Source organism: Postia placenta (assembly GCF_002117355.1).
Source record: "Postia placenta MAD-698-R-SB12 unplaced genomic scaffold POSPLAscaffold_5, whole genome shotgun sequence".
NCBI lineage: Eukaryota > Fungi > Basidiomycota > Agaricomycetes > Polyporales > Adustoporiaceae > Rhodonia > Rhodonia placenta.
The window spans coordinates 1,348,938-1,375,339 of NW_020169836.1; the positions used below are offsets into that span (position 1 = coordinate 1,348,938).

The 26,402-nt window shown below is 54.2% G+C and overlaps 10 protein-coding genes across 10 annotated transcripts; 5 read left to right on the top strand and 5 right to left on the bottom strand.

Annotated features, from left to right (window-relative positions):
- Positions 1-291: 291 nt before the first annotated feature.
- Positions 292-4,890, top strand: POSPLADRAFT_1180438 (hypothetical protein; the record flags this gene model as incomplete). Its single annotated transcript, XM_024488759.1, has 6 exons — positions 292-1,387; positions 1,465-1,905; positions 1,958-2,950; positions 3,004-3,842; positions 3,898-4,249; positions 4,310-4,890. 6 exons carry the CDS (start codon positions 292-294, stop codon positions 4,888-4,890), a joined length of 4,302 nt encoding a protein of 1,433 aa, XP_024340300.1.
- A 1,052-nt stretch (positions 4,891-5,942) lies between these two features.
- POSPLADRAFT_1055562 (hypothetical protein) lies at positions 5,943-7,190 on the top strand (the record flags this gene model as incomplete). Its single annotated transcript, XM_024480657.1, has 10 exons — positions 5,943-6,012; positions 6,071-6,084; positions 6,157-6,164; positions 6,226-6,354; positions 6,406-6,426; positions 6,483-6,523; positions 6,574-6,626; positions 6,676-6,683; positions 6,738-6,799; positions 6,862-7,190. The coding sequence occupies 10 exons, from the start codon at positions 5,943-5,945 to the stop codon at positions 7,188-7,190; spliced, it is 735 nt and encodes a 244-aa protein (XP_024340301.1).
- A 317-nt stretch (positions 7,191-7,507) lies between these two features.
- On the bottom strand, positions 7,508-10,081 carry POSPLADRAFT_1168986 (hypothetical protein). The gene is made up of 3 exons (XM_024488032.1): positions 10,008-10,081; positions 9,221-9,960; positions 7,508-9,169 (listed from the first exon to the last, which is right to left on the bottom strand). Exons 2-3 carry the CDS (start codon positions 9,902-9,904, stop codon positions 7,706-7,708), a joined length of 2,148 nt encoding a protein of 715 aa, XP_024340302.1. The 5' UTR covers positions 9,905-9,960; positions 10,008-10,081; the 3' UTR covers positions 7,508-7,705.
- Positions 10,082-10,304: 223 nt separating this feature from the next.
- On the top strand, positions 10,305-11,426 carry POSPLADRAFT_1045832 (hypothetical protein; the record flags this gene model as incomplete). Its single annotated transcript, XM_024478871.1, has 5 exons — positions 10,305-10,577; positions 10,640-10,849; positions 10,903-10,986; positions 11,036-11,160; positions 11,210-11,426. The coding sequence occupies 5 exons, from the start codon at positions 10,305-10,307 to the stop codon at positions 11,424-11,426; spliced, it is 909 nt and encodes a 302-aa protein (XP_024340303.1).
- A 930-nt stretch (positions 11,427-12,356) lies between these two features.
- Positions 12,357-13,985, top strand: POSPLADRAFT_1140041 (hypothetical protein; the record flags this gene model as incomplete). The annotated part of the gene is made up of 2 exons (XM_024485122.1): positions 12,357-12,590; positions 12,642-13,985. The coding sequence occupies 2 exons, from the start codon at positions 12,357-12,359 to the stop codon at positions 13,983-13,985; spliced, it is 1,578 nt and encodes a 525-aa protein (XP_024340304.1).
- Positions 13,986-14,293: 308 nt separating this feature from the next.
- Positions 14,294-16,986, bottom strand: POSPLADRAFT_1069855 (hypothetical protein). Its single transcript, XM_024482376.1, has 12 exons — positions 16,921-16,986; positions 16,756-16,863; positions 16,568-16,704; positions 16,478-16,510; positions 16,304-16,405; positions 16,048-16,242; positions 15,726-15,985; positions 15,525-15,657; positions 15,377-15,465; positions 15,138-15,295; positions 14,776-15,078; positions 14,294-14,719 (listed from the first exon to the last, which is right to left on the bottom strand). The coding sequence occupies exons 1-12, from the start codon at positions 16,979-16,981 to the stop codon at positions 14,475-14,477; spliced, it is 1,824 nt and encodes a 607-aa protein (XP_024340305.1). The 5' UTR covers positions 16,982-16,986; the 3' UTR covers positions 14,294-14,474.
- A 503-nt stretch (positions 16,987-17,489) lies between these two features.
- POSPLADRAFT_1180448 (hypothetical protein) lies at positions 17,490-19,093 on the top strand (the record flags this gene model as incomplete). Its single annotated transcript, XM_024488760.1, has 9 exons — positions 17,490-17,525; positions 17,584-17,650; positions 17,719-17,786; positions 17,837-17,938; positions 17,997-18,106; positions 18,157-18,493; positions 18,581-18,724; positions 18,779-18,862; positions 18,925-19,093. The coding sequence occupies 9 exons, from the start codon at positions 17,490-17,492 to the stop codon at positions 19,012-19,014; spliced, it is 1,038 nt and encodes a 345-aa protein (XP_024340306.1). The 3' UTR covers positions 19,015-19,093.
- A 241-nt stretch (positions 19,094-19,334) lies between these two features.
- POSPLADRAFT_1055568 (hypothetical protein) lies at positions 19,335-20,547 on the bottom strand (the record flags this gene model as incomplete). Its single annotated transcript, XM_024480658.1, has 5 exons — positions 19,335-19,652; positions 19,714-19,910; positions 19,968-20,185; positions 20,237-20,465; positions 20,523-20,547. 5 exons carry the CDS (start codon positions 20,545-20,547, stop codon positions 19,335-19,337), a joined length of 987 nt encoding a protein of 328 aa, XP_024340307.1.
- A 1,212-nt stretch (positions 20,548-21,759) lies between these two features.
- Positions 21,760-23,492, bottom strand: POSPLADRAFT_1055569 (hypothetical protein; the record flags this gene model as incomplete). Its single annotated transcript, XM_024480659.1, has 8 exons — positions 21,760-21,907; positions 21,972-22,007; positions 22,070-22,422; positions 22,478-22,567; positions 22,618-22,887; positions 22,953-23,204; positions 23,266-23,337; positions 23,385-23,492. The coding sequence occupies 8 exons, from the start codon at positions 23,490-23,492 to the stop codon at positions 21,760-21,762; spliced, it is 1,329 nt and encodes a 442-aa protein (XP_024340308.1).
- A 956-nt stretch (positions 23,493-24,448) lies between these two features.
- On the bottom strand, positions 24,449-25,120 carry POSPLADRAFT_1140199 (hypothetical protein; the record flags this gene model as incomplete). Its single annotated transcript, XM_024485142.1, has 2 exons — positions 24,449-24,672; positions 24,730-25,120. 2 exons carry the CDS (start codon positions 25,118-25,120, stop codon positions 24,449-24,451), a joined length of 615 nt encoding a protein of 204 aa, XP_024340309.1.
- Between the last annotated feature and the right edge of the window lie 1,282 nt (positions 25,121-26,402).

Consider the following 26,402-nt stretch of genomic DNA (forward strand, 5'->3'; position numbering starts at 1 on the left):
CATTCTGTGAAGCCGACTTGTCAAAACGACCTTCGAAAATCGTCAAGGGACATGTTCACTGTAAGAAACTCACGAAGATAACACTGTGCTTGCTAGATTCTCAGCATTGATAGCGGCGGATGCCGAGCACGTCGCGTTCCACGTGACCTCATGGCCGACGCGTTGAGCGCCAACGGAGTCAAATTCGCTGCAAACTCGAGCACAAATTCGAGTCATCTTGCAGGCCGCCGCCAGTTCACAAGACAGACCTCTCAAGTCGTATCCCCGACTTGTGTCTGACCGCAGGAAAAGATGGCGGATGAGCGTCTCGCTCGGGTCGTGGCTCGTTTGCAAAATCTACCCTCCATCTCTCTTCCGACAGACTATCCACGACAAGCCGGGAATCGACTAGTCGAGGCGGCGCACTCTGCTGATCTCTCGGCACAGACATGTCTGGGGCTACTGAAGCTGGCTCTGTACAACGAGAGCGAAGACGGGGACGAGGAAGGCACATCCGAAAGCAAGCCGCCGTCCCCCTTCCACTTGCTTCTCGCTGCGTTCTCTGTTCTCCTGCACAGATACACAGGCGACACAGACCTCGTCATAGGCTCTTCGTCAGCTCTGGCACGCGATCCTCTCGTCCTCAGAATAGCCGTAAACCCTGATGATCCGTTCTGGGCCGTCGTGCGCAAGGTGCAGCAGGCAGAGAACGACGCCGAGGCCGATGCGCTGCCGTACGAGGCGATCGTGCGGGCCCTGGGCAAAGACAAGGCCGACACAGCGGAGAACTCGCGCCCGCTTTTCCGTGTGCGTTTCTTCGACGAGACTGACACACCGCAGGAGAATTTCCTGCGCTCGACCAGCCTGACGTCCGACCTGACGGTCTTCATCACCCGGCAGCACGAGACGAGTCGCAGCTCGGTCGCTCCCCACATCACCCTCCGCCTGCTGTACAATTCCCTGCTCTTCACGCCTACCCGTATGTCCTGCATCGTGGACCAGCTCTCCATTCTCTTGCGAAAAATTGCTGCAAATCCCGTTGCGCCTGTCGGCTCTGTGCCACTGCTCACACCTGCCCAGCGTGCAATTCTTCCGGACCCCACCGCGGATCTGAATTGGTGCGACTGGAAGGGTGCGATCACGGATGTGTTCTCGCGAAACGCGCGTCGATGGCCAGACCGACCCTGTGTCATCCAATGCCTCAGTCCGGACAAGTTTGATGATCCGCAGGAGAAGCGCACGTTTAGCTACCGCCAGATCTTGCATGCGTCGAACATCCTCGCGCATCACCTTGTACAGGGCGGTGTGCAAAGGGAAGAGGTGGTCATGGTATACGCCTACCGTAGCGTAGAGCTCGTCGTTGCAGTGATGGCGGTGCTCAAAGCGGGCGCGACGTTCTCAGTCATCGGTGCGTAGTTTGCCTATATGCAAGACAGAACGGATACGAAACTCACTGCCAGACTCGCATACTTGCTTTCTCTGCAGATCCCGCGTACCCTCCGTCCAGACAGACTATCTACCTTCAGGTCGCCCAGCCTCGCGCCCTTGTCGTTCTCAAAGGTGCCGGGACAATCAACCCGTCAGTGCGCGAGTTCATCTCCAACGAGCTGCAGATCCGCGTCGAGGTGCCTGCACTTGAGCTGTCGGCTGGCGGGCAAGTAATCGGTGGTCGTGATGGAAACGACGAAGACGTCCTGGCGTCCCAGACACATCTAGCTAGCAAAGATCCTGAAATTCCATTGGGACCGGACAGTGTCGGCACACTGTCTTTTACTAGCGGCAGTACGGGCATTCCCAAGGGCGTGCGCGGAAGACATTTTAGTCTGACGCACTTTTTCCCTTGGATGGGACAGCGGTTCGGGCTCGGAGAGGACTCGAAGTTCACGATGCTCAGCGGCATTGCTCACGACCCTATTCAGCGCGACAGTGAGGTTTCGTTCGCCTTTGTTTTCCGCTTTCACTAACAATCGAGCTGCAGTGTTCACACCCCTTTTCTTCGGTGCACGCTTGTATGTGCCAACCGCCGAGGACATCGGCACACCCGGACGGCTCGCGGAGTGGATGGCAGACAATGAGGTGACCGTGACCCACCTCACGCCCGCCATGGGCCAGCTGCTCTCCGCACAGGCGACGCGCCAGATCCCCTCCTTGCGCAACGCGTTCTTTGTGGGAGACGTCCTCACGAAGCGCGACTGCCTGCGTCTGCAGTCACTCGCGGCAAACGTGCGGATCGTGAACATGTATGGCACGACAGAGACGCAGCGCGCGGTGTCGTACTTCCTCATCCCGAGCGTCGCGGAGGACCCGACGTTCCTCGCGATGCAGAAGGAGATCATGCCGGCGGGCGAGGGCATGATCGACGTGCAGCTGCTAGTCGTGAACCGGAACGACAAGAATGTGCCGTGTGCCGTGGGCGAGGTCGGCGAGATCTACGTGCGGTCTGGCGGGCTGGCGGAGGGCTACTCCGATCCCGACGCCACTGCGGAGAAGTTCGTCACCAACTGGTTCGCCGCGAAGTCGCCACCGCGCGAAGACACGATCCGCGAGCCGCACAGCGCCCAGCCGGGACCAGAAGCGCAGTTCTGGAAGGGCATTCGCGACAGGATGTACCGCTCCGGGGATCTCGGACGGTACTTGCCCACAGGTATCGTGGAATGTACCGGCCGCGCCGACGATCAGGTCAAGATCCGCGGGTTCCGTATTGAACTGGGCGAGATTGACTTGTACCTGAGCCAGCATCCGCTCATCCGGGAGAACGTCACTCTTGTGCGGCGAGACAAGGATGAGGAGAAGGTGCTCGTCAGCTACTTTGTACCCGTCGGCGGTCCCGCGCTGGATGAGTATGAGAGCGATATCCCCGACGGCGACGACGAGAAGGGCGTGGTGAGCGGTATGAGGCGGTACCGGAGGCTTATCAAGGATATCAGGGAGTACCTTAAGAAGAAACTGCCTAGCTACAGTGTTCCTACCCGTGAGCTATTTCTCTCGAGCAGTCACATATCGGAATCGTTGACACGTTCTCAGTGTTCGTCCCCTTGAGGCGCATGCCTCTTAACCCGAACGGGAAGATTGACAAGCCAGCCTTGCCGTTCCCCGATACCGCTCAGGCGGCTCCAGCCGACTCGCACCGTGGTCCTGCCGCAACACCCACCGAAGAAGCCATCCGAGCAATCTGGTCCCGCATCTTGCCGAACCCGCCCTCTCCACTACCTCTCGACGAGAACTTCTTCGATGCCGGCGGGCACTCTATTCTCGCGACTCGCCTGATTTTCGAGATCCGGAAGGCATTCCTAGTGGAAGCACCTCTTGGTCTTGTGTTTGACAAGCCGACTATCAGCGGACTCGCTTCTGCCGTCGACGAGCTTCGCAACGCAGATCTCGGCTTCGGGGCTCAGGATAGCGGCAAGTCTTCGCCTGTGACGGAAGATACGGCCTTGAAGACGGCGCTCAAGCGTGCCGCTGCGGTGAAGAAGCTGACATACAGCGAGGACTACGAGGTGCTGCTGCCCAAATTGCGCTCGTCGTACCTCTCAATTGCGGCAGATTATACGAGCCGTCCATTAACGATCTTCTTGACTGGTGCAACTGGTTTCCTCGGCGCCTTCATTCTGCGCGATTTGCTCTCACGTCCTGAGCGCGTCCGGAAGGTGATTTGTCTCGTCAGAGCACCCGATTCGGGCAAGGCCCTGGAGCGCCTCCGCGATGCAGCGAGTGGGCGTGGTGTCTGGGACGAGGAGTGGATACAGCAGTCCAGGCTCGAGGCGGTCAAAGGTGACCTCGATCAGGAGCTGTTCGGCTTGGATCGACCTACGTGGACTCGTATCACGAATGAGGCTGACGCTGTCGTTCACAACGGCGCATTGGTATGTAATAATCCATCAGCGATGCCTAATACTTGATGCTGATAGTCTCTACCAGGTACACTGGGTCTATCCGTATGAGAGATTGCGACCCGCGAATGTGATTGGCACATTGACCGCATTGGAACTTGCCGCGACGAGCAAGCCCAAGCTGTTCGTCTTCGTGTCTTCCACGTCTGCAATCGACACCGAGTATTATGTCCAGCTTTCTGACTCTCTGTCGCGAGAGCAAAATAGCCTGGGTGGTGTCCCCGAAGACGATGACCTTGAAGGTGCTAGATTAAATCTCAAGACTGGTTATGGGCAGAGCAAGTGGGTGTCTGAGAAGCTCCTCTTCGAGGCTGGTCGACGAGGCCTGAACGGCCATATTCTACGACCTGGCTATGTCGTCGGCGATTCACTGTCTGCGGGTACGTTCCTGTATCTTATATTTATGCACGTGTCTCCTAATCAGCGGATCACGATCACAGTTACCAACACAGACGACTTCATCTGGCGGATGGTCAAGGGTTGCATCCAGTTGGGTCTTGTGCCTGATATCAACAACACCGTCAACATGGTCCCTGTCGATCACGTCGCACGTTGTACGGCCCTTGCTGCGCTAGCACCGTTGCCATCCCCGCGGGATACACTCAGCGTGCTGCACGTGGCTGCACATCCGCGCCCGACGTTCAACGACTTCCTCTCATCGCTCGCTCGGTACGGATTTACGACCGAGCGGTGCGAGTATCTCGTCTGGCGGCGTCAGCTCGAGCGTCACGTTATGGAGGTGCAGGATAACGCGCTGTTCCCTCTGCTGCACTTTGTGCTTGACGATCTGCCGACGAGCACCAAGGCACCGGAACTCAATGACACGAACATGCGGGCGCTCCTGGCACCGCATGTTCACGAAACAAACAGGACAGTGGATGACGAGCTGATGGGCCGATACTTGGCGTGGCTAGTCCGCACCGAGTTCCTCCCACCACCCTCGGCGGCCGAGGCCGAGAAAAAGCTGCCGGACTTGGGCGACGGGCCCACGACACGAGCAGTAGGACGCAGCGGGGTGTAGAGAAGCTGAAGTAAAATCTAGTGTAATGCTATACTATAGACGAATATCTGATTTCATCCACTGCACGGGGATAACATCATTAGTTTATTTCCGGAACCGATGATATATCTCCGCCGACTCGGTTGTCGAGGCCGGAATATTGATGTCGGAGAATGGGCCGCTAATAAGTTATCAGATAGCGCCGGCGGGCGTGAGTGTGAGAGGACTGCTTCATCTCGTACCGCCAGCTACACTACAATGTCCGACGGCTGGTGACTGTTCATGTCTTTCACAGCCCTCCAGCCTCTGTCGACAGCTAGCTAGCCTGTCTGCCATGTACAGCCATGACCCCTCTATAGAGCACCTTGACTGGGCTTCCGTGAGCACTCATGCAGCGTCCTACATCCGGATCACGGCTATTTCGATTGCTGCATACGAGTACGTGGGGATCCTGTGCGCACGCGAGGATCATAACTCAGGCTTTATTGGTAGCTATTTTATGACTTTGCCTGCAGAATGGCGCTTCTACAAGAACCAGAAGTCCTGGAGGCTGAGTCCAGGTTGTATCCTGTTCATTCTCATCAGGTGAGCCGAGCGTCAACTCGAAGTCAAAAGCATTGCCAATTTCAACTCTCCCACCAGATACATCAGTATCGTCATGATGTCTGTGACCACTGTAGGATATTTCGGTAGCTTCTCGCCAGAAGAATGCAGCAGGTATTACCTCCTCGCGCCCATTTTCAAACGTTAGTTCTACACAATTGATCGTGGCATTTTTACTCCTGGGCGAAGCGAACTGATGCGATTCTTGCCAGTTCTGCAATCATCAGTGTCACAGGTGATTCTGGGAATAAGGTGTGTTTGATACTCTTTGTTCCTTTTGTATTATCCCTGTAAACAGTTCGGTAGTACACATAGTTAATTTTCATCTGAGACACGCACCCCCAGCCAATCCTTGATGCTTTGGCTAACCTTGAACTTAGAACGGTCAACATCTCCGGGCGCTCTCCGTGGATGACATCTCTGTTGTTAATCATTTTTGTGACCATCACAATTGTCAGTGTTTGTTCAGTATGCTCGTTAAGGACGAACAGCTGACAATTACGCAGGCGGAATGGTTTACGAATCTGTTTGATATCTCTGGTAAGTAACATCCCTGTATATGCATGATAGTACACGCGTACTCAGTGTTTACTTGCAGATGTACAGAACTATGTAAAGTTCTTCGCACCTTGCCTGTTTCAACTTGTGTGTTGACGCCGTGGTCAAATTACCATGCAATCATAGAACTCCAAGTGAGTTGGTGAATCGTTTCGTAAAGGCGATTTCTAGACATTAAAGTGGCCATTATCACAGCTGTCAAGCAGCGGAGACATCTAGCCATTCAACCGTCTGGCTTTTCTACGTCTTCGCAATGTCTTACGACTTCGTCATGCTTTGCACCTCGACATTCTATCTACTCCGGTACACACCACCGTCTGGCAGGTGCGTTGTCGTTTGTCCTCTTAGAGTCGCAATATAAACACCAAAATGCAGGATGACCCGTCTGGTGAAGTTGTCAGTGGCTTATCATCAATTCGCCGTTATTTCCTTCTCATTTGTGATGCTCGCAGGATGTTTTTTGACGGCCTAGGATTTTTCGTGATCCTGACTGGTACGTTATTGTTCGTCCTATTAAACACTTGAAGTGACTTATGATACCAGCCGTGAATGTCTTCAATCTAATTTTGTTCAGAACAAGCGATAAGTTGACACAGGTCAGTCACGTCTTCTTCTCCTGAACGGCTCGGCTGACTCCGTGTTCAGGCATCTGGGTTAGTCATCGTTGTGGCGATCGTTATGCCTTAGCACTCATTGTTAGCATATAGAACATGTCTCGGAGAGGCATTGACATGGATAATGAGCCAGAAAATCCTCATTCATTTACGAGGTGCGTAGCATATACTTCCTTCTCCCAAGCTCACTTTTGAGCTTGGTTCTTTTCATCGCCAGACGCGGCCGCCGACCACCATCGCAGCACGCAAGTAGTCTCAAGACCACCCCACTCCCCACGCTCCGTCTCGCACGCGATGCGCTCGCAATTTGATTCCAAAGACAGCACGGACGACGAGTTCAACCTCTCACGGACGCCCGCACCCGACGGTCTGTCAGTCACGGACATCGTGCGCAACTTGAGCGATGTGGAGCTAGATGTAGAGGTGCAAGTCGGGCACAGCGTCACGGTGGAGTGTGACCCAGAGGCGTGCCCAAACGAGCCGTATCGCGGCGTAGTATGGTCGGGCGACGGAACGCCAACAGCCAAGGAAGACACGGCATGCTAACGAGGACTGTAGGACTGCTTGAGTTTGAGTGAGTAGTGTGCGCCCTCATGTCCGTATGCAAGCTGACTGGCCGCAGAACACCATATAGTAGAATCAGTATTAATGTCTTTGCTTTTGCGTGCGATGCACGACTGTTCATCTGTTCACATCTAGTCTAGTTTCACGTTGACCATGTATTCCTTGGCACTCTTTAGGTCACCATCTGTCACTTCATCACATACACACATATATCACGACGCTGTATATACCTAATAGACATACCTATGTTTGCTCTCACATCTTCGTCGTGGCAGCACTGAACCAGTCACAAAGGCTGATTACTAAGGAGTCGTGTCTATGTGCAAAAGATATGCGACGAGATTACATGCATGCGCGTGGATACCATACTATTATACAATGCAGCACGATGGAGCAGCATACACAACAGCACGAGCGACTTCATGTCAATGTCCCCGTGAATCCGTATACCCTGTCAAGCGACAACAGGATCGGCCTGTCGTAGATTTTGCGGTGGCTTACTCCGCCACACCGAAAGAACGTGGCCTGCGCTCCCGCTCGTACGGTTGCTGACGTCGGTCAGAAAACTGCGGACGTCGGTCCCTTTCGGAAAACTGGGGACGTTGATCCCTGTCTGAGAACGAACGTTGATCCCTGTCAGAAAACGAATGCCGGTCCCTCTCCGACGATTGCTGACGTCTGTCGTGTCTGTCGTTGGTAAAACGACCGCGGCTGTCGCCACGTTCGCGATCGTCACTTCGTCGATCAGACCGCTGTGAGCCTCTTCCCTCCCAAGAACGCTGTGAGCCCCTTCCCTCCCAAGAACGCTGGCCGGGACGGCTGAAGCTGGAAGGAGAGTCTCGGCTACGGTTGTTGCGCCCTTCATCACCTCCAGCGAGACCGAGCTTCGCCAGGAAGGCGGGGGAGACGTATGGAGGAGCAGGCAAACCCATGGTCTTGACGGTCCAGTCCTTGACACCCTCGACGACGACGTTGCGCTGTACGCGCAGGTCACCGCTGCGACCAATGTAGTAGCCCAAGTTCGACATCATGACCTCCTTGACAGCTTCCTCGTCAATTTTCTCGACGAAGGACGTAATGGACTCGTTGAATTTCTCGTGCGCAGGCGAGTAGGGCCAGATGGGTTGGGGCATCGGATAACCCCTCCTGTCCAAGACGTTGCGCTGCTCCTTGACTTCCAAAGGAGCGGTCGCATCGTACGTCTTAGCGAGCTCCGTCACTTGCTTCTTGAGCTCGTTTGTGGTGAGTGGCTTGAGCGGGATATGCGTCAATTGCCAGGTAACAAAGCCGACCTCCCATGGAAGAAGGACGATGTCCGCACGTCCAACCGTGTTCATACCGCGACCGGTGCGACCAACACGGTGGATGTACTGGTCAGAGCTCGTGGGGACACCAACTTGAATTACACGTGTGACGCCAGGGTAGTCAACGCCACGGGCAGACACGTCTGACGAGATCAGGATGGAGGCACGAGACTTGTCATTACGGAAGTCTCTGGATGTGTTATCACGGGTAGCCTGGTTACGCTTGGAGTGTATTTCAAAGATCTTCGTCTGCTTGCCAGAGGGTAAGCACGTCGCCCCCAGCTGCCGGATGACGGTCGCAAAGAGCTGCGTCATTTTTGTGGTGGGCAAGAACATGATGATCTTCGACTTCTCATTGGTCAGCTGGTCATGCGCAAGCAGGCGGAGGAGGTGAGGTAGCTGTTCCCCGGCGTTCGGGAGTACGGTGTGGTACTGCGGGATGTGTGCGTGTGTGGGCGGGGCGTCGTCGGAGACACAGTCGATGAAGACGTGGTTCTTGTCCAGCGCCGCGCGTGCAATCTGCCGAATTTCCGTCGAGACCGTAGCCGAGAACATGAACGTCTGCCTCAGTGGCTGCTTTGGCATGTAGTTGATGATCGCCTCGAGGTCATCCCGGAAGCCCATATCCAGGAGTGTGTCCGCTTCGTCCAGAACCAGCTAGAAAAGTAATAAGCTACCATATAGTCACGCATCCACACAACGACATACCATGTTAGCTTGCGATGCAGCCTTGGTGAACTCCGGCTCATTCTCCAGGAGATCTCGAAGTCGGCCAGGTGTCCCTACAACGATGTCGCGTCTGCCCTTCATGAAGTCCCGCATCTGGCGAACCTTGCTAGCACCGCCGATGAACAACCTGACCTCGAAGCCGTCGTGGTGTTGCGTCAACCGCATGGCTTCATTCGCAATCTGCGTTGCCAGCTCACGCGTAGGACTGATGATGATTGTACCGATTTGGGTGCGGGCGTACACCCGTTGCACGCGTACTTCCAGTTTCTTGTCCTGAACGAGACCCGCGTCCTGCACTCCCTGGTTGCCAGCAGCTTCGATAGCCTTCAGCCGCGCCTCGACTGCAGGCACAAGGAAGGCCAATGTCTTTCCGGTTCCCGTCTTGGCCCGCACGAGTAAGTCTCGAGCCGGTCGCTTCCCCGTGCCCGCTTCCACGAACGGCTCGGCGAGCTGCGGCAAAAGAGGCAAGACAGCTTCTTGGACAGGCGACATGGTCTTGAGATGGAAGGGCCTCTCTGTTATAGCCGTCCAGGTCGGGAGCGAGATCTTATCCTTCAACGATGCAAACGAGGCCCGGTCTACCTCTTCTGCCTCAGGAAGAGTGCTCGGTTCCGTCACTTGCTGGCTGTTCGCTGTTTCCTTGAGCGCGGCCTCCTCACTCATCTTGACCGATGTAGATGAAATCCATCGCTGGGTGGTGCCTTGACCTGAGATAACAACTGTAAAGAGTTAAACGTGATTCCAGCGTGCATGGGCAGCAACATACCAGGTCGCAGTGTTCGCGCACATCTACTCGTCCGAGAGATGGTGCTGAGCGTCGATGCCGACGCTCGAGCAGCCCTCGTCCATATTGAAACCGCCATGGGGTCTCGAGCTGTGGAAGGCTCGCGGCGGTAGAGAGAGAGCAGAGGTGCTTTTCGCGCTTCCGAAAAAATTGGGAGTATGGGGCACGGCACGTGACTCTGACAGCAAGGCCGTATTCCGGAGACTCCCTGGCCCACTTCCTCGCCTCACCGAGCTCTCGAGATCTTACTCCGCGACGCACGCCGGCCTTACGATAACAATGTCTTCCAAACGCAAATGGGACCAGGCTGCTCCAGAAGAGGGCGAAACACCCACAAAAGCAATGAAGGGCGAAGATGGAAAGACGGCGTCCGAGGCTGCTGCAGCCGCAGCCGCCATCGCTGCAAAAATTGCGGCCCAATTCGCGAATGCCGGAGCCGGAGGAGGGACGCCATTGGGAAAGGATCCACATGATGGAGATTTTACGCAGGACATTGACATTAACGATGTACGCAATCGGTATCTGTTGACGAAAGGCTCGACACAGACACAGGTGAGTCCTCAATCTCAATGAGCTCGCTGGAGTTACAATGAATAATATCTACTTCTCGCTAGATCCATGAGGAGACCGGAGCGTCCGTCAGCACTAAAGGTGTATGGTATCCTGACCGTTCGAAAGCTACAGAAAAGGACCCTCCTCTGTATCTCCACATTTCTGCCACGACGCAAGAGATCATGCAGAAAGCCGTCGATAAAGTGAATGAACTTATTTCGATGGACATGGGGTCGCTGGTGGAGGACAAGAAGGACCGGTTGCGAGAACGGGTATGTCTTAAAGTCGATAGAATCAAGTCTACTTCTTGAACGGTTGTTTGCAGCGCAAGTGGCCAGAGGAAAAGATTCCTGTAGGTATCGATACGATCCGCAACTTCAACGTGCGCGCAAAGGTTGTAGGTCCCTCGGTATGTTCCTTTTGTTTGCGCATGATGCACGAGTCTTACTGGCATGTAGGGCATGTTCGTCAAGTATATCCAGCAAGAGACGGGGACTCGGGTGCAGATCAAAGGTATCGGTTCTGGTTTCGTTGACCAAGAGACAGGTCACGAACACGATGAGCCCATGTTCATTCATGTGACGTACGTGCAGTCTATCCGGCATGCATATATACGTACTCATACTTTCCAGCGGGCCTGATGAGGGTCAGGTTCAACGCGCGAAAGTCCTCACGGAGGACCTACTCGAGGTCGTCCGCCAGGAGCATGCGAAAGTGAAGGCCGTTGTGCAGCAGCAACAGATGGAGCTGCATCAAGCCCAGATCCAGTACGCCGCCTACAGTGCTTACGCCGTATGTATGCTCCACTCATTCTCTCGTCCTTCTTATACGACAGTCGCCGCGGCTTGACGTCGACTTTGATATTGATATTGATCTGGGCATGTATCATTCCTGTGTGGGTTGCTGACATGGTGTGATCTGCCAGGGATATGCTCCTCCACAGCCTGGCGCAGCACCACCTCCTCCGCCTCCAGGTGATCAACCCCCTCCCCCTCCCCCAGATGGCAGTGCTCCTGCGGCGGGTATACAGGGCTCCCCGGGTCAGGCCCAGGCTAGTGCCGCGCCTAACGCAAATGACGCTGATGCCTACGCTGCTTACTGGTATGATTCATATTCATTTCAATTCTGATGGTCAATTCTCACACTTATTCTCTTAGGGCCGCTTATGGCTATGATGTCAATTCGCCCGAGTTTAAGCAGTGGCAACAACAGCAGTATGCGCAGTACTATGCTCAGCAAGGGTACCCACCCGCAGACGGCACTGCAGGGGCTGCTGCACAACAGCCTTCTGACGCTCCTCCTCCTCCGCCCGCTTAACACATATGTGTGCACTGTGTGTCGTATCGTTGCGTCGGATCTAGTGAGCTATGGGCAGGGTCTATGGAAAAGTGTTGTAAGGTCTTTGTATGCTCTTTTGTCTGCTGCTGTCCAATATATATGTTCTCTCGCGATCCTTGAGTGTTGAGAATTATTCAGAACATGAATGCTCGTTCTGCTCTCTTGCAGATGCAATCCGTCAGGCGATTTAAACCGAAACTTGTTTGATTGATACCCGTGCACCTGAAATTGCTTTCACTTTCGAAAACAATGATGCTTGTTCCCGGAATAGGCTGAGCTACATCGTCCTGCTTGAGAATCATCTGGAGGAGATACCGTGCGACTCTGTTCGCATCACCGCCGTCCCGAATTGCGACGACTTGGCTTCTTGCTACAACTCGAGAGTCGTCACGGACGACACCGCTCTCCTCGCGGTGTGAGCTCTTGTTGAGAGCTGCCAACATGACTTCTTTGATATGGGTAGTACTCGGTTCACTATTGGTAGTCGTTCTCTACATTCGAAACAATGATTCCAAGCTGTCGCGCCTGCCACCAGAGGCAACCACGTTCTCTCCAAACCGATGGAAATCCGACGCAGTAGATCAGACGGCAAAGGAATTGGCGAATTCGCAAGCGTCTCTGCTTGCCGGAAATTTACCCCCCAAAACTGGCCGCAGGTACATAGTGACAGGCGGGGTGAGTGGCCATCAAGCGTCTCGAGCTCGGATATGAACGCGTATCTGATAGGCTGGTTTCCTGGGCGGATGGATTGTGTTGCACCTTCTCGCCCGCGGCGAGGACCCGCGGCGCATCAGGGTGGTCGACATCCGCTTACCCATCCGCAACGATCTCACTCAAGGTGCTGCCAAGGATGTGGACTTCATCCAGGTCGATGTGACCGACGCGCAGGCGGTAGATGCTGCCTTCCGCAAGTCATGGCCTGTGCCCTCCGATGTGTCAGGCGAGCCTGAGCCCGAAGTCACCGTGTTTCACACTGCAGCAACGATACGTTTCTTCGAGCGCCATCAGGCTTTATTGCAATACTCAGAGCAGGTCAACGTAAAAGGTACACAGAACATCCTGGACGCGGCACGTCGCATCGGCGTGACCACCTTCATATACACATCCTCTGGCTCTATCTCTGTGAGGAGGACCCGATTCTGGTTGTGGCCCTGGGAGAAGGAGCCGGTGCACTTCGTGCAGCCCATCAACGACGACGACACCCTGGTACCCAAACGGCATGACGACTATTTCTCCAATTACGCCGTTTCGAAGCGTACCGCCGAGCTGGCCGTGCGCGCAGCGGACAAGACGCCCTCCGGCAAGGGGTTCATCCGCACAGGATGCATACGCCCCGGTAACGGCATCTATGGTCCCGGCGGCGACCTGCTCGTTGGGCAGTATCTTGCCAAGAAGACGAATCCGACGTGGATCCCGAACATCCTTCAGTCGTTCATCTACGTCGAGAACTGCTCGCTTGCGCACCTCTGCTACGAGCAGCGTCTCCTCGAGCTGCAGGCCGGCGGGCATAATCCAGATATCGGCGGGCAGGCGTTCTGCGTCGCGGACGCGAGCCCCGCGCCCACCTATGGCGAGGTGTACGACGCGCTCACGCAACTGACCAGCGGGACCACCGTCTTCCCGCGCCTCTCGTGCACGACGATGCTCGGGCTCGCGCACCTCATCGAAGCGTACTACCTCTTGCGGCACTTCCTCTTGCAGTCGCCCCTCGCCCTGCTCGGACGGCTCCTGCCTGGGCTGAACGGCGACATTGTGTTCCTGCAGCCATCCATGTTCGCGCTGACAGTTGTGCACTTGATCTTTGACGACTCTCGGGCGCGCGCACCGCCCGAGAAGGGCGGGCTCGGATACAACGGGAGCGTCACGACGCTCGAGGGCGTGTGCAAAGTTTTTGTGGAGCACCAGAAAGGCGACGGAAAGGGCTGGCAGCGGGTCATTGCAGGCCACAAAGAAGTCGGGCAAGGCTTTGGGCTCGCAAAGGCTGAGGCCGCTGTCGAGGATATTATTGAGAAGGTGGGCAATGGTGTCGGCGTCTCCGCGGAGAAGACCCTCAGCGCGGCGTCCAAGTGACGGTAGCTCGTGGACGTAATTTTCCTCGTGATGTGTGTGCCTGCTCTCCCGTTCTGTGGGCACTCGCTTGAAGACTGGCCGATCCCTCGAAGGGAGTCGTAGAATCTATGGGCTCATTTGGATCCTTGTGCATTGCAGGGAGTTATGTTTATTTTCACTGTGACGCCAGTCCACACGTAAGACCTAACTCGTGTCTATGAGGTTACCTCCACCGAATGTAGTCGATCATTTTACTTGAAGGGCTGCGCTCAGGTAAGGGCTGCGATACGATGAAAGTGCCGCGCAGTGCATCATATCTACAATCCATTCAGTACCCGAGAACACTTTATTCAAATTGATCTGGTAGATGTGGGGATACAGTGCTCCACAACTATTTTACTGCGACAGGTCTACATTCAACACAGCGTCACAAAGCAAGACTAGCATGACCACAAGGAAGAAAACCAAGAACGACGGAGTTTCTGCTGCCCTGAAAACCTCACATTCCCTTTACTCGGAGCGCAGAACTTTCTCCACGCCAGGAGGTGGTGTCCCCGTCCGTCTGAGCTCCGCCTCGCTTACCATCGAGCCTTCAGGGTGCGGTGGGTGGAAGTGCGTAAGCTGGTACTCAAGCTGCTCGTTCAAGACGGTCTGGCCTGAAGACGCCGCTACAAAGCCGAGAAACGGAGGCGAAGGGTTCAAAGGTCTCGTGCAAAACTCGGGGTGTGCTTGGAACCCGACGAAGTACGGGTGATCTAGGGCAGAAGTCAATCACGGCGCAGACGCTCTGTTTGGGGGCAACGCGACATACCAGGCATCTCAAGGACCTGCATCCGCTCCCCCCTCTCGTCCTTGCCGATGAAGGACATCCCGCTCGCGGTGAGCTTTTCGATGTATGCCGGGTTGACTTCATAGCGGTGTCTATGCCGCTCCCAAATCTTGCCCGCGCCGCCATAGAGTTTCCGCACCTTCGAACGGGTCTCTGTCTCGGGCTCGAAGACGGTCGGACGCAGCCCAAGACGCATCGTCCCCCCCATGTGCGTTGTTGAGATCTCAGGCATGAAGATGATGATCGGATCCTTTGCATCGGGATGGAACTCGCCGGATGTAGCTCCTATAGGGTCGAATTCATGATCAGTGTCCTTGTCTGAAGTATGACTCATAATGGAATACCTGTCAGGCCGCAGACATTCCGCGCCCACTCCACGACTGCCAGCTGGAACCCGAAGCATATACCCAAGAAGGGAACTTTCTGCTCGCGAGCCCATTTGATTGCCAACATCATGCCCTCTGATCCTCGCTCGCCAAAGCCGCCTGGAACGAGGATGCCACTTTAGACGAAATATCAACGTACGTCCGGTCACGAAGAACTAGGAGGAGATGATTGTATCAAAAGAGAGGGTCCCTCGTACCCTGCAGCAACGACAGCTCTCCACGCGTCGTGATACTTGGCTGGATCTGATGTCTGTGTTTCAGGCTCCAAATGTGACGAGTCGACCCACTAAGAATAGAAGCGTGGTCAGAAAATTGTCTAGCGACTTATGTCGAGTAGCAACGCACCTTCAGGATCAGTCGCCGGTTGCAGCGGAATGCAGAATGCTCCAGTGACTTAGTGACAGACATATAAGAGTCCTGGAGGTCAGTGTACTTCCCAACCAGCGCAATTGTCACGTCATCGAACACCCGCTCTTGTCTATCGACGGAGACAGAGATCAGAGAATTAGACATTCCGCCTTATAGGTTTGTTGTTGAATATCCTACCGTTTGGTCAGCTCTTTCCATCTCACCCCAAGGCAAGAGCCGCGCTCCTGCATCTCCGATGTCAATTTGATGCTTGCGAGATTCAGACGCTTGTGCAGGTATTCTACAATGCCCTGCGACTGCAACAGGAGAGGAACGTGATAAACGGACGAGACGTCATGCACGCCGATGACTTGTTCGGGCGCAACATGACAGAACATGGAGATTTTTGACTTCGTTGCCGGCTCAAGGGGCTTTTGGACGACCAGTCGGCAAGCGATCTGCGGTACGTCGAATCAAGCTTTGCTCTACTGCAGTACGAGAAAGGTAACATGAGACAAACCAGGTCGGGGAGGAGGCCAAGTCCTCGCAGAGCATGGACTGTAGTCTGCGTGGGTTTTGTTTTCTGCTCGCCGTGCATATCCGGGACGAGTGATACATGAATCAGCGCGAAGTTCTCATATCCAACGCGGAATTGGAACTGTCGCATCGCCTCGACGAACGGTGCCGACTCGATGTCGCCTACTGTGCCTCCTAGCTGTGGCACGCGGGTGCTCTTTAGCACACTAGAAGACGTACGTTCAGTTGATACTACACACCTCGACAATGCAAACATCAGGCTCTTCTCCTGTCTCGTCAACAGGAACTTTTGACACTCGCTCAATCCAATCTTGAATAGCATTAGTGACATGAGGCACAATCTAGTCAAAAAATCAGTTCGTCATGATGGGACGCCAGGTGTGTTCATCTGGTGCAAGATTAATATAACGCACCTGGACCGTTTTTCCTAGATAATCTCCTCTCCGCTAGGGTTGAATCGTGCTCGGTGCCTTATTTAACAAAAAAGATATATTGAGACAAACCTCTTTCTCAATAACTTCGCGATAGATTTTTCCTGTCGTGATGTTGTTGTCTCGGGACAGAGTAACGTCCAGATAGCGTTCATAGTTTCCGAGGTCGAGATCGACTTCTCCGCCGTCGTTCAGGACATAGACCTCACCTATGCTCTCGCTCTTAGATACGCTCAGACCTGTAGATATGCATAGCTCACCATGCTCTTGCGGGCGCATGGTTCCTGCATCTATATTCATGTACGGATCAATCTTGATGGCGGTCACCTTCAGACCAGCCGTCTTCAGGAGCAAGCCTGTCGAAGAGGCTATGGTGGCGCTTGAACACAGTTTGTCGGTGGAAAATAAGATACGCTAAGGCGTACCAATTACCCCCTTCCCAATGCCACTGACGACACCGCCGGAGACGAGAATGTACTTGGTCATTGCAGATCGTGGCCGTGGTGGTGCAGACGCAAGTCTGCAATTTGAAGCGCGCAAGCGCCGAGACGCGGTTGGTCACATTCGAGTCACTGCGGCACCAGTGGCCAGACGCGTCTGTCACGTCTTGTCACGCGAAACAAGCTGCCCGACGCGTCGCGCGACGAGCTCTGCGTAAGACCATCATCAGACGCTTTTTAGCGAGAATTAGGGTGCCAAACAACTTTGTTTTTAACTCGCGGAGCAACCTCACACACCCGTGAGGATGATACGGCAAGACACGGTCACGTTTTTATCAGCTCGGGGCGTATCGCAATTGTCACCGTCGTCGCGCTCGCCGGTCCGGTCTAGCGAACCGGCAGCTGATTCCATCTTTGAATGTATCGATTAATGTCGCTGCTAAAGGAGTTCCGTGCGGCCATGAGAAATGTTCTTAAGTCCCTCCGCATACCTGGCTTTTGCGACAGGGTCCCCACTTCTGAGACTTCTGCATTCACTGCTAACCTGACTTGAAATGGCGACCACCATGAAGGCTGTCTACTATCATGCCGTAAGATTCAGAAAGCGAAAATGCTACTAACACGCCTCTGAAATAAACGTGTCAATAGCCCCGAAATTTTGAAATCCGGGAGGTGCCTGTACCTCAAGTAGGGGACGATGATGTACTGTTCAAGGGTAAAACGCTCGCACACGACTGTTATCATGCGATGGCTGACGATGTTCCTTATCCGGTATGGGATCAGTCCGATGTTGTGGTATCTGCGGTACCGATGGCCATGTCCACGCAGGGGAATTCATCTCATCGTTCCCGGTGAATAGCGTCAGTCTTGCCTCGCGCTCACCGGCTAACCAGTGCTTCAGTTAATCCCTGGACATGAAGTTGTTGGCGAAGTAGCTGCTTTCGGAAAGAACGTGACTGGCTTCGCGAAAGGTGACCATGTCGTCGCTGATCCTGGCGTAACGGTGAGCAGGTCCCGAGAGACCGGTGGCGTGCTCAACGAAACTTGACTTTGACTTGCAGTGTGAAGCGTGTTTCTACTGTCGCCGTGGCCAGTCCTTGCTATGCGAGAATTTCCAGGGCAAGGGTGTCAGCGCAAGCGAACCCGGCGGGTTCAGTGAATACATCACATTGTTCGAACTCTCGCCTGTTCGGCCGTGCTATTTTCTCATGACCTAATTAGCGCAGCAAAGAAAGTATACAAGATCCAGAACCTCAGCGACGAGGAGGCTACTCTCATCGAGCCTGCTGCATGCGCCATTCACGGCATGGACAAGCTCGGCACAGCCGTTGGCATAGAAGCACTCGTCATCGGCGCGGGGCCAACTGGCCTGATCCTTGCACAACTCCTCAAACTGAATGGCGCGCAGAGAGTAGTCATCGCTGCGAATAAAGGTATCAAGACAGACATCGCCAAGCAGCTGGATGCGGGCCACGAGTATGTCGAGCTCGACAGAGTGAACCCCGGGGAACAGTGGGAGAAGCTTAAACAGGAGAATCCGTACGGATTTGACGTCGTCGTAAGTTGTGCACCCTGCAATCGGTCGATCTCGTGCGGCGACCTTCAAGTGAAGGATATCCAAGGACTGACATAAAATGGATCGCAGGTCGAGGCCACAGGCTCGGAAAAAGTAGCAAACGACTCCATCAATTATGTCCGCCGAGGGGGGACACTCATGGTCTACGGCGTCTACGACAACTCTGCGCTTGTCCACTGGCCACCCTCCAAGATTTTTGTAGACGAGATAAAGGTTCGCTGATCCTCATAAGCAAACAGCTACAACTTTCTGATGCATTTTGTGTAGATCATCGGCTCGTTCGCGCAAACACATTGCTTCCCTCGCGCTGTTGCGTATCTTGATAGCGGCAAGATTCGTGTGAAGGGCATGGTCAGTGCTCACCTTAGATCTAGGGCGTACTGTGCTTCTAACATCAAATCGCGGCGCTGCAGGTGACAGACGTCTACTCAATATCAGACTACCAGAAGGCGTTGGACAAGATGAACAGCCGTGGAGCTTTGAAGATAGCTGTCAAGGCTTGATGAAGTTCAGACGTTCCGACAGACTGTGCTGTACACATAAATTAGACTATTGGAAATGACTTCCTACCTTGCTGCGTGACTAATGTCGATGTACAAACGAAGCCGACGATCCCAGGAGAGCAGTTTGATGGGCGTTGATTAAGTGAGTTACAGCTATTAACGAAAGTGTCCGTAGGTTTAAAGAATGACTAGTCGACTTTTTAATACATATTACGTACAATACAGTGTCCTTGTCCCACGTGTGCAGATCATGCTCAGGTATCAACCGGACTCAAGTATGTAACACGATGCTGCGGCTAAATATGTCCGTGAAAATTAGCTCAGACCATCGACTTTAAAATTGATGCCACAGCCTCCGGGTCCACCGCCATGCGATGGACGTACTTGACAACGGACAGTTCGATGGCCATTCTATCGCTCTCCTCCGACCGGCTAACGAGATCTTGCCCAGCAACCGCTGTCAGCACGACGGGAACCCTACGGTTGAAGTGTAACGTCGAATTCTGTATCTCACGTACCCCTCTGCGTCGTCTGCTCGGTGCTGAAGTGAGGGTATCAGCGGCGGGTTCGTGCGAGACTGCGCGAGCTGCCCAAGGCGCGAGCACCGAGAGATTGCAAATCAGGAGGGAGATATTGGCCTATATGGCGAGGTATTGTGAGCACAGCGATGAAGGATGCAACAATAGCGATAATACGCACCTCTACATGCGCTGTGATGCATTCGGCGTTGCGGTCGGGCCCTAGTAAGTAAGAGGCGTGTGTGACGCTTGCGATGGTGGTGATGAAACTTGCGGAGAAGATAACCTTGAGAAGTCGCCTCGTCGGATACGGAATACTAACGCCCCATATCAAACGTAAAGCGAGTATTATTAGCATGGCGTCCGAGGTGATGTCCGCTAGATGGCCGCAGCATGCAGTGAGGCCAGTGATCAGGAGGCGAAATGGACACATACTACAGAACTCGACGGCGGCAACTGGCTTGCCTAGGAAACATTGCACGCGCGGCGCGGTTTTCCAGGCAGTGTCGTATTCACAGACATACGTCTTTTGCACGAGCATTGCTATCCACATGCACAGCATTAGGAAAGCACAAGCATGCGTATATCGCCTCAACGTCATGATAGACGGGACAATCCTCAGGATTGATGCAAGGATGCTCATGCGAGCCGACCTGGTTCGTGTGAGCTCCTCGAACAATTTTAAGATATATCAGACGACAAACCATAACACGCAGGTGAATGCTATGTCGTACACATAGTAGCCAATGACTTTCTGGTGATTTGAAACGGTGGGATCGGTGTTGAGCCATGCTCCCCCCACGAGGACAAAGTCGACAGCAAGAGCAAATGCCGCCCAGGCATCGTCGAAACCCACGTGCTTCCGTTGCCATCTGAACAGGAGGCGCAGTAGCGTGGAGAAAATCCCCACTGACGCGCAGATGGTGGCTACTACTGCGAGAATTATCTGTCTATCAGCATCCGCCTCCGCAACAAACACTGAGAACTTACCGCGATATGAGTTAACGAACGACATGCCGGCAGGCAAGCTGCTGGGTCAGAGGGCCACAACGCCCTTACAGGAATAAAACATACACCAGGGATAACAACGTAAAGTGCAGCAGAATAGTATGAAATCTGGTGCCTGAGGGCCACACGCCGGAATTATATAAAGGGCAGATGGTGGCTGAAACAGGGAGCAATCTTCAGCTTGTATCTACGAGAGTTGCCTGAATAGGCACCCCGTCATCGGCGATCCTTTCCAGATCGGCGGGGCACCATATACAAATCAGTGCCTGATTAACCAGTCTAGATCACTTCCGCCGCGTTTCTGACAAGGAGGTTAAGCGAGATTTCGTCTCATCCATGAAGCATATTGGTCAGCAGTCATGACAAACCTCAGCCTCATGTTCCTGCTACAACAGCATGAGCACGACGGTCACGATGAGGACGGTTACGGTTGCCACCCTGTACCAAGTCTACCCGAGGCCTTTTAATCGTGGACCACGGCCGCGGTTCCGGTGCGCCGGAGTGTCAGCACCCCATGTGGACACTTGAGAGCCGCGCCCCGGCGCCCAAATATCAGTCGAATTGAACTGAGACGCACCGAAAATCATTCAACCCCCGAAATCAACAGGTAGAAAAGTAGAGACACGGCTCTCAAGTATTCAGGAGAATTCATATATGAGGTACTGTTACCGAGCAGGAGTCTACGATCCAAAGGCATCGGGGTCGGCGACCGTGGATCGAAAGTGAACTTGGCGCCGGCTGCTTCTGAACCGATCGCGGCTACGCGGGATGACGACTTTTAAGCGGACCACGCTGTAACGTCATGAGTCATAGAACGCAAAGCTAAGCCCACCTTCGTGCTGAAGCAACCGGTCATGGCCGTGCTTGACGCTATAGGCTAAGCTTCGAGTCGCAACGCGTCAGCGAATGCGAGGAGCCCAGTTTCAAATGCGTGAACACCGCCCAAATCCGTTGTCGCATTTTGGTTGACATGACGGTGGTCGCAGTCCAAGTAGAGTTTAACGAGCACATGAATATTCTGGCGTGTGGATACTGGACGAGTAGTGGCCGCAGCCTGCCGTAACGAACTATATCATCCCAATTGTGTCTGGGCAGCTTCATAGAAGTCAGTATCATGCAATTATCCGAGCAGAAAGTATTCAACTCAACAAGATCGCGAAGCGGAGGAATTCCCAGCACAACCGGAGACTGAGAAAGACTACATTGCAACTTCGAAACACTAGTCATCGGCGGCGTTGTCCATATCAACGTCCGCCTGCTCTTCTGCCTGTTCGACGCTAATATGCCCCGCGGGACGCCATACACTGCCTGCGGTCATCTTCCACAGTCGTATACGACCGTCGTTCCCAGCCGACGACAGCACCGTCCTATGAAGAGCGACATGGATATTCGATTAGCGACACAGCTGAGCAGGACGCCAGAGTAACGCACCCCGTAATATTCCACTCCACTCTTCCTATCGCAGATCTGGATGATGTTGGCATGCGTTAGTGTACCCCGGACACAGACCGCAAAGCGAGCAGACTGACTTGTGATCGTCAAATTCGCCTACGATGGTGGCAGACCACTCGTCATTCCCCGCGCCCTCAAGTTGCGCCTGTAACTCGGTTGCGACCGTGGGCTGCAGGAGTGGCGATGGGCGCGGTGGGTATATGCGCCAAATGCGCACATTCCCGTCGCGCCCGCCCGTCGCGACTAGCTGATATGAGCGGCCACACGACGGTGCCCAAGCGACAGAGGTAATCGCGTAGGGCGCTGGACTGTCGCCGTCCGTGGCTGTCTGGGCGCCCCGTACGTTGCCCTCGTTTGTGGCCCCGTTAGACGGTGATGGGTCCAATGTGAGGAGTGTCGAAGGGCGTCGTGCGGGGTTAAGCTGTATGATCTACCAAGATAAGTTTTAGTACTGGAGTTTCAACGAGGAGGGGCACGGGAGGTACCTTGACAAGTCCGTTGATTCCACAGGCGGTAGCAATTACCTCGCCCCAATCGCGGTCTTTGCACCAAGATATGCACCAGCCTCCGTCAGCCTAGCGAATTTCAGGGCTATGAGACATATAAAAGCTCGCGTCACACTTACTTCTCTATGGCCTAGTCCCGGTCTGCTGGGCGCTTGATTTTGTTGCTGCTGCTGTTGAACAGCGTGTGCGGCAAGCGACAGGGACGCGCCATCGAGCGTGGCCGAAGGTTGTGTTGGTGTCGCTTGTGTGACCGTCTGCCCGAGTGAACGTGGCGCGGAAGTAGACGGGAGGGACAGGACGTCGACTTCATGTGTCAGCTGCCAGGTCGTGAGCGACGGCTGCTCGAGGCACTCATACACCCGCAGGTAGTTGTCAGACGAGATAGTCGCCTATAAGAGACAGGACAGGTCGCGTAAGACCGCTGAAATCAACTGGCAGAACACAAGGGACGCACCAGCTTCATCCCGACACGCTGTGGCGCAAACTCTACCGCGCGAACGGTGCCTTTTGCATCGACAAGAACAGCACGCTCTACCCATCGTGAGGGGCCCGAAGGACCTGCGCCGCCGTTGATTTGTATTGCATCCGCGTCGGGGGTGTAAGTCTGCTCCCAGACCTTGACGGTGCGATCGAAGGACGCGGACGCGAGGATGGTGCCAAACTCTGGGTGTGCCCAGCTGACTTTTGAGATAGCCGCATCGTGTGCCTGTGGAAACGCGATATACGCGTGAGGTGCGGTTGCGCGCGGCGAGGTGCAGGAGGCATACCTTCCAATCGTCCTCTACCTTCCATTTGCCCTCACTCTCATCTAGAAACCAGACTTTGATCCTAGAGATGGACTACGCGTCAGCACCACGCGCCTTGCAATCCGCCAAGTAAACAATACGTGCCTCTGGTCAAGGCTACAGGTCGCGAGACGGAGACCATAGAAGTCGTAGGACGCGTCCGTCACGAGGTCGCTGTGTGCGTTGGAAATGAAGCCCGTCTGCAGCATGATGTGCTGCGCTCTCTAAAAGAAAAGGGCTAAATCGCCAGGAGATGAAGGGAAGTCAGTGTGCTCCGGCAAGAAAAGTGTGTTGAGGGTAGGTCGAGTGAGAGAGCTGAAGACCGCGTTTGGGCGTCTATACACGCCCCTGCAGCCACGGGCGCGTCTCACCATGAGCTCACAAACCTCCGTCTCCTAGCTGCACCCCTCAACAAGATCACCGAACACGCCCGCGAAGACGCGCTTGCAACGCTGCGAGTAGATCTCCTGCTGGCCAGTGTGGGGCATGCGCGCTCTCCAGAAGACCTGGATGCTTGCCAACTTCACCGCTTTCTCAAACGACGCGTCTGTTCCATGTCGGAAAATGTCATGGAGCTATCTCCACTAGTTTCGAAATGATATCTACGTTTCGACAGCCATATTAAGGCCACCACTCGAGTGAGGGAGCGGGTGTGGGGAGTGCAATGCTCGTACAACGTGGTATGGATAGTTCCTCTTATGCATGAGTTCATGCACTCCTACGCACATCATAATACTGAAGCTCAAAATATTACACACTGTATCACTTCGCGCATATCCGGGCGTCCCAGAAGCGCTGTCGTTGGCAGCCTTGGAAAGCATTACCCCTCTGCGGCCCGGTTCTCTGGACGAACGGCTTAATACATCGGGATTATATACGCTTGCTTCAGCAGGCGCTTGTTGCACAACTTGATAGCGATGAAGTCGGCTTCCATGTATTACACTTTTGCTAGAGCTACAGAATTGTATCGTATGCGAGAACAAGCATAAAATATCATAATATACGTGAGGGTGCTTGCTGCGAGAGTGACTCGGCGTCATGCGCGAAAGAATGGTCGATGGTACGAATGTCGGCCTGCGATGTATGCAATGAAGGGAGCGGAATGGGCATCAGCAGTGTTCGACGTGGTGTGAGATGGATTGTTATTATGAGTGGTGCGGGTTCTTCATGATCTCATGGTGAACACCGCAGCGAGGACGGCTACCAGGATCGCCAGCGAAAACAGAGAGAACGCGACGAGGCAACGCTTCGCCCACTTCATCTCCGTGCGCCTCATGTTCTCGATCAGCTCCTCCCGCTCTGCCTCCGTCTTTGACACTTCCCAATCTTCCGGGGCGCGCAGTGGTGAGCAGAGAATGAGGGCCCCGGCGAGCCAGAAGAGAGGGAATACTGCACACAACATTGATTAGGCGCGTTCGAGAAGCCAAGGAACACGAGAAGACTCACGGAAACCAAATCTGAAGAGATACATCGCAAGCGTCGGGTGCTCCGCAAAGCGCGAGTAGGCCGGTGGCTCTCCCGTCGACGAGTACGGCGGCGGTGCGTCATCGTGGTGCACAGGCAGCGACATCGCGTCGTGGCGGCTGTCTTGTGTGCCGCGGGGAGTGCGTGAAGGGCGCACGACACCGAAGAAGTCGTCGATGGGGTTCGTTCCCTCGTCAACTGGAGAGTATTGGGAGCGCGGTGCGTGGGTGAGAGCCGATGGAGGTGTGGGCAATGACTGCTGCTCATGTGTGCCGACAATGACTTGCGCTTCGAGGTCGTACTCGGGACGAGATTGGCTCAGGGAGCCGAAGATGGCAGGGATGACGAAGGTCGAGGAGGTAGAGGCAGACATTGTCGTCGAGTGATGAGGTGGAATGGCTGGCTGATGACTTGGTGGTTGTGTAGACGCGTTGGACGGCGGAGGGCTGGTGAGGACATGACGGCGGACGGCGGGGGTCTATATATGACCGGCGGGACTTGATGATGGACGCGGGAACAGAGGCGAAGAAGACGCGGATGGCAACAGATTGCAATCATGAGAATGTGTCCACGGATGTCGACAGATCATAACAGAGGTCAATAGTCGTAAATGGCAGTGCATGCGTGCGTCCCTCGCATCATGGTGTGGACCCACAAAAGCAAATATGGTAGTTTGTACCATTGCCCATATGCGGACATGCGTGACCGTCGATCCATATGTGGTAAAATTGGCTCGGAAGTTGGCAAATGTGCCAAATGTGACAAACCACTTGCAAGTCATAAGGCAAGTCGTACACCTACCGCAGACTCCTCGACTAAGTGATAAGAATGGTTCTCCCTTTCGTAAACTACTGGCACGCAGTGTTGTCATCTATTGTCTCTAACATGGCAAATGTGACAACCCATGTCACACCATGTCACTATGAGTAAGTCGAACCCAATATGGTCTGCCAGACAGCGCGCTCACTTAACCACATCACAATATGTCCAGAAAGGGAATTGTTACTGCAGCCTGATCATATCAACGCCTCTTCAAACAGGGCGGCCAGGGTCAGGCGGATTTGGGGCTTCTGTCAGTAATCTGAGGTTAATTTTCATAAGTCTATTCGAGCAACCTCTCCGTTGGGCAAGTGCGCACCGTTATCCGAGCTGTGTCGCGATGTGCACCCCGCCATCCCCTGGGGAATGCCGTTCCCTACCCGAATGTCAGCCGTATGCGAGCAGATGTATAAAAAAACAGGGGCAGAGAACCCTTCTCTAATCTCGCCATCTGTTACGCCAGGCGAAGGCACCTTGCTCTCGCGTCCCATCACTTCGACACCGCTTAGTCACTCTGTATCCCGCTCTAGGTTATTGTTTTCTGTAGCGATATGTTCCTATTTCTTTCAGCGCCGTCACCAGAAGATGTATTAGCTGACGTCGAGAGCCGATAATCTTGCACCATCTCAGACCCGAGAGTTGGCGTTAATGATACATGTACAGTGTTGCGACCCGCTCTATGAGAGGTGCACTTACGCAAAAAAAAAGTGCTTCATGCGAGCCGGAAGTGCCGTGGGGGTTGGTCTACATACCGGAACAAGCTTTATGAAGACTACAAATCTGGCGCGCGTTTTCCAAAACGAGCTACACACTTACCTTTTTGCGTATTTCTCGAT